Raw genomic sequence first — 12718 nt, 5'->3', positions numbered from 1 at the left:
AAAACAGCCGCGGGAAGTTACGGCGGACGACAAGGGTCGTCGCGGCGTCGCGATGCCAACTCGTTTGAAAATTTACCACGTATAGGTGGTGGGTGTCCTTATCGATGTTGATCTTTCAAATTTTTTGATTCAATTTTTAAACGACTCATCAATCTCCCCTCTACTGAAAAATATTTTCATTCATCAATACGGAATGAAATAATAGAATAAATTAAAGAATAAGAAAAAAAAAAAAACACCCGTTTCGTGACGCTCGAAGGATCCTAAGAATTATTATATTCAACCACGAAGAAGAAACGCTTCGTTGAGTAACTGATTACGAAAACAGTCGGGTCAGTCTTACTTCCAATTTTTCACTTCTTTTTCTGCTGTTTTCTTTTCATTTCGTTTCTATTCCTTTCTTTTCCGTATTCCCGCACATGAAAATGTTATCGCTGCGTGTTTCACCCTCTGCGTGAAAAGGTATTCATAAGTTGACGAGAAGGGGGGGGGGGGGGGGGTGGGTAATAACGTAGGAGAAAATAATTTAGTAGGTTGATTCACTGGAAAGAATGATGATGGCAATTGTACGTATATCTGCAGTCGTGACTGCTAGATGAAGTTCTGTATGAATGGGGTGAAACCTGTAAGCTATAAGAGACGCCAAGAGCAAAGTGAATTAATATTTCATCAAGGTTGTAGAACCTTGTTATTTGAGTAATCGTTGCTCGTGTACATGATGTACACACCGATGCAATTCACCTGCTTCTACGAGCGTAATTTTATGTTTTATTCAATAATCGCAGAAATCAAAGACACAAACGCCTACGGTGTTACGGGGCACATCGTACGTTTCGTCAAAAGGTGCATCATCGACGATGCGCCACGCGACAGACGTGATCTACAGTTCGCACTTGGAGGACCCCGAAGAGGATATTCTTTTTTCCTCTCTCGTTTCCTTCCAACCGAGGTAGGATCTTCTCCGATCGATTGTAAATTTTCTTCGTTTTCAACTGCTCGAAAGTCTGCAACAAAGATATGCCAGTTGCACTCGTGGAATACAATGCAATACGCGCGTGGATAGCTTTCTCTGGCGCTGCGGCGGTAACGGAAGTAGCAAAGTAACCCGGGACCGACTTATGAAATACCTTTTCCCCTTCCCACGCGGTGGGGAGGTCGGTAAATTCTTTTTGGGCGCAAAATCAATCTCGGGGAAGATGAAATAATGGATCCGTGTTTACTTGCGGTTACTGTGATAACATTTTGCTAAAATACATTACGCCCCCGACGACAAGAGGAAGAGAATATAAGGAACGAGAAAGGAGTAGAAAGAATTAGTGCGCGGGTACGCCTTGCGGCATAGGAGAAATTATTATTAGACCAACTCGCCAGACCGATGGCGCTTCCCCCTTGGTTATTCTACGTCGAAGGGTTCCTTCAACCTTCGTATACGGTGTACAAGGGGAGGGACCAATTAGTTCGGTACGATCACCGTTTGTTTGTTTGTTTGTTTGCTTGCTTGCTTGCTTGCTTGCTCGCCTGCTCGCTTGCTTTCTCGCGTGTTATTTGAGAAAATAGGAAAGGGGCCATGAAAATGAGAGGGATGACAGAGGGAGCCCACACCCCTCGAAACCGGCGCAACTTTCTACGTGTAATAAACGGTCCCGGCCAGTGACAAATTACGCAACTATAGCTCTCTGACCCTTGCTCCTTTCCTCGAGTCTCGTACCACGCGTGGTTCAAGGTTATCCATTTATAGTATGACGCGCGCGCGCCATGTCGAGGGTCCATTTCGTCGACGATTCACGTACCTACGTACTCCACGTATATATGTATGTATAGACACAAGTATATAAACGTATAATGTAATGTCGTATGTACGTACGTTGAACGTTTGTTACACTACACCTCCTCGTACGTATTTATACATACGTGTGTGTGTATATGCTATGGCGACGGTGTGTAATGTACATAATTTACGGTATGTAACGTGTATTGCATTATGTCCAACCAACGTGTACTATAATAATATCGTTATTTGTCAGGGTGAAGTATAATGTGAGTATGTTCAACGAGTTAAGTTGGACGGTTCTTTCCGAACATGAGATCATCGCTTACCGTTTTAGTTAACACTCGCGTGTTACCTATAACTCGATTTGTTTTTTTTTTTTTTTTCCTTTCTCTCAAAAAGAATAATCCAGGGAGAATTTTACATTTCACGATCGCGCGTTCAACCGCCCAATGGGGATAACGTAAATTGATCAAAATTATTTAATGGTCCGGAATATTTTGCGGCACGATATTCGGATTGCACGTAGCATCAGCATCAGCATCAGCAGCAGCGGGAGGGCAGTAAAATGTTATTGCTGTGCAACGGTATCGAGAAGTGGAGGGGACCGAGATATCGGGCCCCCGAAGAAATTGAGCATCAGCCGCGAAAGATCTGAGAGACCTGGACGACAGGCGATGTTTTACGAGGTGCCAACTCTGCACCGGCGGATATAATACGTTTCTGCGGAGCCCGCGCCCGCGAAAGAAACAGAATAAAATAAAATGAAAAAGACTACCGACGAAAAGGAACGAAACGAAACGGGCCGAACGAACGCGCCGCATGGACACGGGCATCGCAGGTGTAATCGCACCGTTGCCAAATCTGAATCGTCTCGTTCTTTTTCATTCCATTTATGATTCCGCACAGTGTACGGCAGCTTCTGCCGATCTTTGCGGATCGTCGGAGGAGAGTCCGTTTGAGAAGGTCTCGCGGCCGCGTAAGTCGGCTACCGATATACCGCTGCTGCTGCTGCTGGTGCTGGTGCACGTTCTCGGAGTATGACAAAAAAATGAACTTCGATCTTTGGAGTGCTCGATCGTCGGAATTGAGAATCATCGTCCGTGATATTAACAAAAACCTTAGGATGCACGCCACGTCACGAACGGCACAGCTGACACCGCGGAGCGGCTCCTATTTCTTTTAGTCACGGGCCGGGCGTTCTGATCGTTCAATTGTTGCCAGAAGATATACCACGTTGATATACCTACATAGTAATACGGAGACCGTGGGCTACGTGTACGTATACGCGATAGACGAGAGAGTAGTCGTCGGTCGTCGACGACGACGGAGTCTTGGTCAGATGTTCTTTCGCTCGCGTGGTGGCTTTTTTGCGTTCGCTTCGCACGCTCGTCTCGCGGACGGGGGAAAGGGCAGCGGCGGAGCACCGGCACCAACGGCGAAGGCGATAGTGCGGCATTACGAGGCGCGGGGGTTCGGGAAGGTTGTATCTTTCGTGTGTACGTGTGCGAAGCGATTGTGAGGAGGAGGGGGAGGGGGGTTGGAGAGGCAGAGAGGTTGACAGTCAGAGTGGGGGATTCCTGGTGCGGGACAGGAGGGGAATGCGATATTCGGCGGGAAGGGAAGAGGGGTTGGCTGAGGGGAGTGGAACGAGGAGTGAAGCTGAGTCATAGCAGCGTTGCCACGTCGATGTTCGTCGCAGTTTCGTAGCTCTGGCTGGCTGGTTTCAACGTCGCGAGATATCCTAGGGGCTCACATTTTTTTTATCACGCTTTCAGATACTAGCTTTGATCCCCCTGGTCCGATAGCGCGTTGTTTTCAGCAGAGCTGGTGCTGCATACGTGGTTCGTTCGGTATATGGCACGGTACGTGCGTCACGTATAATACCTACTCGTTTGGACGACCAGTATTTCCGATATTGAATTTACACTACGCGGACGCGCGCTGCCGCCGCCGCTGTACGAGGATGTATTTATATGGTAATCATTTTATGATGTACCACCTATACACACCCACACCTACTCCCGTTTCGACCAAAGCGATAATGAAAAATGGAGGAGGCGGTTTTCTAGCGTATTCGTATGTATGTTTCGCTATGAAAAAAGTAATGGTCGTCGCACACGCTTGGCTGACGATGATGCCAACGCCTGGTGGCACTGCCGCCTTTCGTTGCTTTTTTACCAATGGTGTGGTATCGCATGGTGTGTGTAACTCGGAGCGAAAGAAATTATGGAAAAGCTCTGTACGGTGGTAAGGGGCGGTGTTGCCAAATATAACCGTACGGAAGACGGGTTTTACTCTTTATTGATGCAGAAATCGATGCGCCCCGGCTTTGTGGCTCGTCAACGTCGTCGATGACGAGGACGGCTGTCACGGGTTTTGCAGGTTCTCCACGCCGACTCCCAACTATCGGGTTTTCTCCACCTCCCTTATACCCGACGTATTGATTCCTCTTTACCTCACGCTTCGAACGTCGAAAGTAACCCGGTAATTGTTCATCGTCGAATGCAACAATAACTCTTGTAACCCCCGCGGTTACGGTACATCGGTGATTTCTTGAGTCCGCATCTCTTTTGACGGACAAGTTTTTACGTTATGTGTATGAATATGTGTCACTCGTGTTACGTGTACATCAAACGATGATATCGCTTCACCGTACCGCAACCGATTGACACCACGGGTCACATGGTTCTACAGAACCTCGATACTTGCGTAACGAGGAAACCTCGTTATCAGTTATCGTGATCTCTTTTCTCTTTCCCAATACAAGTACAATCGAACGATTGACGTATGGGCTTTATTAACGACACTTTCCGACTTCGACATCCCTACTGGATGACCCAAGTATATACCAAACCAAACCATGCATGGGTCTCGTTCAATTCGATTTTCACTTTACACTGTTGCCTTGTGTTCGGGCGATTCGTTGTCGCGACATTCGATCTTGTTCACTTCTCGAACAGTTGCTTCATTCATTGATATTTTTTTTTTTCAATATTTTCGAGCATCTCTCTCCGTGTACAACGGCGGCACCCACCTCCGCGGTGGTCTTCGATGGTCGAACTTAATGGAAGATGCTGCTGCGGCAATTGGACTGTTCGGAGAGAGGTGGAGGGAGAAAGAGAGGGAGAGAGAGAGAGGTGAAAAAAAGAGATATCTGTGACCTAGACTCCCTCGTCTTCTTGCGGGGTAACACACCGGTGTGTAATGTCTTTTCGCAAGTAACTCGCGCGCCATTGCGGGCCAGAGAGCGAGTCTTCCTCGAGTAAGATTCCTCGACGGAACAAAGTGGGGGCCCTGGTTGGGGCAAGGCATGGCATGGCATGGCAAGGCGGCAAGGCAGGGCAAGGCGAGGCTAACTTCAAGCAAGGGGCGAGGTGGAGTGGGTCGGCGTGCCCCGTAGGCTCGCTTGCCAGCCCGCCATCGTGCCGTATTCGTATGGTCTGTATATACCAGTATAAACGCCCTTCCCTGAAAACTCCGTTGGCTCACAGAACGCTGGGTCTATCTCTTATATACGTCTATGGTATAGTCCGCCACCGTGTCGTTGGATGGGATGCGTAAGCCGTGGGCAATGCTGAAGAGGGCAAGGAGAAGTGTGCGCGCCACAGTTGCGTACGTGAGAAAGGGGCTCCGGCGGCCGCGCAAACAGTTTTGCTAGCTAGGTAGTTCCCTGCCTGGATGGATAGATGGATGGTTGGATGGTTGGATGGATGGATGGATGGATGGATGGTTCAACTGGCTGCTTTTCAGCCCATGATGATGATGACGACGACCACCGCGTCGACGTGGATGAAGACGCACGTATTACCGATCTACGTGGCATCTTTCGACGAACAATAACGGACTCGACGGTATCATCACCGTGGTTTTCACACACAGAGGAGGGCCCAGTTCACTGTTCCTCATATTGTTTCAGATATAGGACGGTGTGGTTCCATCCTATGCCCGTTTTTTTCCCCCCTTTGGATTTTTAATAAACCCGGTTGAAAAATGCAGGGTGTTACAGCTGCCGGTTTCGAAGAGAAACAAAGCCCCCATTGTCGGGACACACTCCACACAACGTATGGATATTATATTTCTTTTTCCTTTACGACGATAGGTATATCCTTGGAAAGATATAGAATCGAAGGAACAAACGGACGACGAAAACACCTGCACTAAAACGTTAATGCTCAACGTGGAACAATTTTTAATGGTAACGAAACGACGACGTGTGTCTCCAAGCGAAATTGGAGGCGGTTGGTCGCGCTGCCCAAAGAACGACTATCCGATGGCACGGGCCCCACCCATCTCGTTTGCTGACCGCCATTCCGTGTAATCCAATAAATAATTATATAACATGGCACACTAAAGCATCCGAATTTGTTGGCTGTGTCCTCAAAATCTTCATTGATGAGACAATTGTACTTGTTTCGTTCTTTCGTTCTTTTTTTTTTTTTTTTTTTTATATAATTTTTATGGTCTATACTCGATAATAATCCAAATGCTCAAGTGATAGGTACAACGTTGAAAAGTCTTTTGAGAAACTCCTATTAATTATCGATTATGTTTTTTTTTTATTTTCTTTTATTTTACTTTGTCTTGTTATTTTATACTAAGCAGGAGCCAGGTCGAGCTCTCACGGCCCAACGACGACTAAAATAATCCCTCTCGGAGTCAGCTTCGTTTCAATTACGTTGGAAGAGTCTCGTTTCTGTTTTCTGTAATAACAAAATGATACCAAGGTTTCTAGAAAACGTGATCTTCGGACTGTGACTCCCTTTTTTTTTTTTTTTTTTTCTCGCCTCGGACTCAATATATTTTACTACTTTTGCTACAATGCTACCGGTTGTCGCTGGCTACCCGCCGCTGCTGCTGTGCGCTGACTCAGTTAAAAAACGAAAGGAAACACTCGGTTGCTCTTCTAGTATCGACTAACGACTACTACGTGTGATATTTATAGGGAAAATAAATGAAAAAAGAGTAAGAGCGAAACGAGAGGACGTGCGACTCCCGCGACTCTGCACAAGCTACTCCCCGGACGAAGCGAACGATGCCCGGGACGCCGCGCCTGCGCGACGTTCTTCCACCTCCACGCCAACCTTATGCCTCCACCTCCACCTCCGACGATCTCTTCTTTTACCTCGACCACCGAATATCCAACTCCCCGACGCCCGTCGTTCATCCCTACCCGTTACCGTCCTCTTCTGTTTATCCGTATTTCATTCCTACTCCCACTCCTGCCCGGCCAGGCCGTCATGGCCCCTCGACAAAAACATCCGAGGATTTTTATCTTTATGGATCCAAACGGAGACGGAGAAGTTTTGACCCCGGAATGGCTTTGATCGTTCTCTGTGAGTTTAATTCTAGCCGATGATTATCCCCCCAGGTTCTCTATAGTCGAATCGTTTCGGACGTTGAAACTCTTAACACAAGACCAAAGTACGGCCCGTACCACCTCCGTCTATATAACATCGACTAGAACTTCTTTTTTCTTCTTCTTCTTCTTCTTCCTCTTCTTTTTCGTTTTATTCTATTATTATATAAATGTGCCTCGAGATGGAAAATCTAGCACGGTGGTCGTTTTATAATTATTATTGTATTCATTCTTGTTATTATCATCATTCTGGCTTTTATCATTTTTTATTATCATGCCGAGCATTCGTAACGCAGTTGCAAGATAATACATACGCATGAACTCGAAGTTTATTCCTTCTATTCCATCGTCTTCTGTATATCTATTACAAATATTACTGCTGCAGCAATTACTGCGCACGGTGTTGTTCCTATAAGAGTCTGCTTTTCGCTCTTACAGTTATTAACATTTCTTTTTCAATACCACACCGTACGCGATGGCCATTTCGAAGGGGTTTCAAAATTGCTAACCCACACGTTCGATCTCCGATACTGTGGCGATGAGGGGAGGCTTTGCTCAGGAATCCGAATAATTCTGCTTTTTATTCTTCCCTCTTCTCGTAGGAATACTTCGTCGTCCTTGGTAGGCCGTGGCACATTGTAGAAACTCCCATCCTTCGAAACTTGTGAACGATAACTCCGGGCGTCATTGCGGTAAAAACTTAGATGGAATAATCTCGTCGTTGCGTTTGAAAAACTCGAAATACTTCGGATGTAGCGTTCGATTATTCGACAGCAAATGCTGCAGAATGTTACTTGGATTTTGTTTGGAGTGTATAAGCAAGTATGGGAAATACAGGGTATACTTTTTACGAGCTTCGCGGCCTGCAAAGTGGATAAAATTCTCATTCATTCGAATGGCTAATGCTATACGATATCTTATACAGGGAAATTTTATTCAACTGTGGAGATTACGTCGTGGATTCGGAATAGTTTTATATATTTAGCGAATTCAAATTTCCGAATAAAAAAGAGAAGCGGGGGAAAAAAGAAAAAGGGTAACGGAAGAGTGGAATTGTGTTTTATCCGTTCGAATATGTATGGACGTATATATACATGTACATACATATCAAATATATAGGCTACCGGTGATATCAGCGTTTAGACATTTACAAATATTTATGCGCACCAGTTCGTTTCCAACGTTTCTAACCCCCCTTCCACCGCGATATATTCACGTATATTATACGTACGTACGTACGTACATTAATCACCTGCTTCCAGTCACCTCGTCGTTCTTTGGCAGCGATACGGTAGCCGCCGATTGTTAACTTCGTACCTCCCATAGGTGAAAGCATTGCTATACTTATGACCGCGCAATCGCGACCATTTTTATACCGCGGGTATCAAGAACACGCATACACGATTACGACGTGTTCGCGTACGTACGTACACATATACCTCTGTGCAAGTAAAAGCAATGAACATAAAACGTAGAATAACGAACGCTCGAATGAGGAAACGAAAGAAATATTCCGTAGCTGCATCCGCCGACCTTCCTCAGGTCGCGATACGATCACTCCCTACGTATATCAAATTTTATTGACGAATTATCGTCGGTGGCGTTCACGGTCCTAAAGATCTCTGTTTGTCTTCCTTGTTTCAGATATGGACGCGTACAAAGCGTCAAGCTGCTACCGCGGGGAGAAGAATGCCCCGTCGACGGGAGTTCCGGAGGTGAGGGAAGCGAGGGTGGAGGCATCGGTGTCGTCGGGGTCGGGAACGTCGGCTCGGCGAGCACCGGGGGTGCCTCTGCGACGGTTGCGTTCATGGACATTAAATCCGCTGCGAAGGCTCACGCCACAGAGCACACCCTGGACGAAAGAGCCCTCACCACACAGTACTACGAACCACAGCATCTTCAACATAGGTTTCCATCTCACGGGTACGTTGCAGAATACTTTTTTTTTTTTTCCCCCCCTAACTCTTTCGCCCTCCGTTCGCCGCACGGAGGACAAGTTTTCTCTCGTCAATATTATTATCATCGTTGTGTTACACGCTCCGAATTAATCGCGTGTACACACAGCTATTGAATTATCTTTGAACGATCCCCGTTGCACTTCGTCACACGTGTTGGTGGTCGTGTACCTGCTGGAGGATACGATATACTTTGACAGGCATGTGTGTTTGTGACGAAGGTAAAAAAAAAAGAAGAAAAAAAAAAACTACACGTTTCTACAACGTTGGGTAAAGCTGTGCAGCAGACAAGGTTAATGCGTTTATCTTCGGAATCGTTAATCGGCCGCACTTGCTCAAACATCGATGAGTAATAAAACGTCTGTTTTTCGAAAAGGTGTAAGTAAGCGAGCGGGTATATTGTATGACGTCGATGGTATCGTATGCGATTAAGTATGAGGAAATATATTACATACGCACGTGTGCGTGAGTATCGTCGATCGTGAAACGATCATGATTGAAATTTCGTGCTTTCTTTCGGCGTTGGTTTTTTTTTTCCTTCTGTTTTTTTTTCCTTTTTTTTTTCTCGTCATCGTTCGTGCTTTTCGGGGCTATTGGATGTATAGGTACGCGCGCGAGAAATATAGTCGAAAGAATTTGGCGCTGCAGCTAGCAATTTGACCGGACGAACGCTGCATCGAAAGCTTAACTGCTTAACCGTCTGACTAGCCGATCAACAAGGTTAAATATAAATGATATAGGTATATCCACACGCTGTGGGCAAAGCTTTGCCCAACGGCAACTGGCGCCTAGAGCCAGCCCCTCACGAAATGTCTAAATAAGTCGAATCTATATTGACGATGACCGTGCTACCGCAACGTTCCATTTTCCGATATATCCTGATAGCGGTGAAACTCGCGTTATTGTGATCGGAATAGTCACACGTATTTCTCAAACGTTTGATTTTTTTCTAAGAATTTTCCAAAATTTTTCGTCTCTCATTACATTAGCGTAACTACGTGCTCATAATATTTTTCCACCTAGTCATATCTGTGCAGTTTAAAAAACGATTAACGTGTTTTTATTTTTTTATTTTTTTTTTTTTAATTCTTCTTCGTTCTATTTTTCGATGAAAAATTCTACATACATTTTCACCCACGATTTCCATCGAACGTTCAATTGGTTTGTGTGACTTTGAAAACCTGTAACGATTTCTGAATGAAAATTATCACGAAAATTACTAAATATCGTTCAGCTCGCCAGCAGCGGCGTATACAGATAAAACCCACTAGGTAGGTCAAATCAGATAACCACCTACGTTACGGTATATACATACATATGTCGTTATAATATTCAACGGTTATATAGTTAGTCGTATAAATGAATAATTCCCGTGCGCGACGTCCCTGGATTACATCTCATTCACGACTAGGTTTCACTAGGTTGGCGTATAGTTCGTTCGCTGTCATGAGGCCAATCGGAACGTCGGTTGGACACACGCCCGTTTCTATGTATATTCGTGTACATAAGTGTGCACATATGGTGGTTATGTACGTTGAATTTTATGTGCAACCCTTCGTAATACCGTGAAGAAAGAATCGGCGCGCATATAGCGCAGAGGTCGCGACCTTAGCAACCTCGATGATCATTCTGTCGTCGGATTTGAACGATATGTCATTCCTTCAATGACCTTATTGTTAACATTTATGAACGACGTTTGTTTTTTTTTTTTTTTTCAAACGACCGTATCGCACTGGTACATGTCGAGAGGTCGGCGATGTGTAACGGAGGCGACTTTGTATCATTTTGTCTCGAGACTAACGATGTTAAAAATGTACATTTTACTCCTTTCAAAGCGATCGTTGTAATTGTAATTATCATGTAGCATTCGATGACATCTGATATTTTGCACACTTGTGTACGTACGATTTGCAATTTATTATTCATATCGATGAATTGATATCATCTCCATTTTTTTTCTACGATGAACACTACTACGATGCAGCTGCAGGGAAAGAGCGTTCGTATGCGACGCCTTGTTATTCAGTATGTAGAGGATAATTAAGTGTGCTAAATAATGAATAATCATAAGGTGTAGCGGTGGTCAGTGACGTTAAAAAAACAAAAAACAAAAAACAAAAAAACAAAAAAAAAGTTGTGATCTTGAAGCAGTTTAATTAAAAATAATAATCGCAGTAATAATCATCACGTTAATATTCTGATGATGATATAAAAAAGAAAAAGAAAAGGAAAAACTGGTGCGAGCGTGTGTGATGTCGTCGGTGAAAATGCAGTGCGGATAAAATTATCATTTGGATTATCGCTCCCCGAGGATTTATATTAACCGAAACACCAAATGGATGCAGTGTTGGAATACAGTGGATTGGATTATTGTGTACGTACACAGCACGGTTGCATTGGATTAAATTGAATTAAACTAGAGAGAAAAAAAAAAAAAAAAAAAAATGAAAATTTTATATCGTGCTCGCGGTTGACGTCGGACTGCAATTATCCTTTTTTTAGTTTTGGATACATTAGATGTAAATTTTCTCCCACTAGGTAAGTAACTGTTCAGAGGTGAGTATATTGACGTAGGTGATCATTCCGTTTATATATTTTTTCACATTGCAAATCGTACGTGCTCTTTTCTTTCCTTCTTTCGCTTCTCCGTCTCCCACTCCTGTTTTTAATTTTGAACATTTTTCAGACGGAGTGCGACAGATTTTTCGAATTTATATTACGTTACTCACGTTACTTGCGACATTTAATTATACCGGTGCGTTTATCTTCCGAGCGATTCTCCTCAGGGACAAAGTTTTTTTTTCTTTTTCTTTTTTTTTTTTTTTTTTGTTTGTTTTTTATCTCCTCTCCAAATTAATGACTTTCGAAGCGAAACTTTTGCTGGTATAATTAAGTAAAAATAACGATCGTACAAACGGCCGTCAGTTTTACTTATTTATTTTTTTTTTCTTCGTTCTTAGGAAATCTGTACATTGCACGCAAATTGTCTAGGAAGTGAAGACGGTGAATTGTGGCAATTCAATGTTTTCATCGAACGTTCGTTTGCGAGGAAAAAAAATCTTTTACCTCAACGTACCATATACATACTGATAATGAAAACCGAGCGACTTCCGTGCGCTCGCCACTGCGCATTTGTATTATTACACGCTTACGTACGTGTACGTATACGTATGCGCATACATGCACGTCACATCTTATCTGCCATGTCAGCTTTTTCAAGGTCGATTTCAATTGAGTTGAAATTCCAGAATTTTTCGAAAACACCTTACCCACGCACTCTCTCGTTTCGCGGTGTACAATTTTTGTCAATTTTTTAAATTCGTCTCCTCGACGTAACGTTCGCACATTGCATCGCAGTCGGTGGACGCTAAAGGAGATACCTTATCGATACAGCCGCCATGACCCACGCCGTGTGCTATGTACATATCTGTAAATATATATATATAAACCATCTATAACACGTTATATGCGTGCCTGGTAGAGCCGTTCTCTGGTCTCTCCGTACGTCACGTGTGTTTCATACGAATGTACTCATATATGTATGTATAATTATATACATACAGTGGGTATATATATACGTATTTGCTGTTTGTTGTATGGACGTGCATACGTGGCATCCACTGGTTGTTTGTCTTT

The 12718-nt window shown here is 44.2% G+C and overlaps 1 protein-coding gene across 8 annotated transcripts in view; it reads left to right on the top strand.

The window, feature by feature from the left end:
- Positions 1-12718, top strand: part of LOC105688934 (protein split ends) — a 78171-nt gene that overhangs the window by 42004 nt on the left and 23449 nt on the right. For all 8 annotated transcript variants that reach the window (XM_048654951.1, XM_048654945.1, XM_048654946.1 and 5 more), the window contains exon 2: positions 8772-9050. In XM_048654951.1, the coding sequence (XP_048510908.1) occupies positions 8772-9050 (279 nt within the window). The remainder of the gene's footprint in view (positions 1-8771; positions 9051-12718) is intronic.

This window comes from Athalia rosae, chromosome 4, assembly GCF_917208135.1.
Source record: "Athalia rosae chromosome 4, iyAthRosa1.1, whole genome shotgun sequence".
In the NCBI taxonomy this organism is placed as follows: domain Eukaryota; kingdom Metazoa; phylum Arthropoda; class Insecta; order Hymenoptera; family Athaliidae; genus Athalia; species Athalia rosae.
Note: the sequence above shows the minus strand (reverse complement) of the source record. Positions and strands in the feature narration are given on the sequence as shown.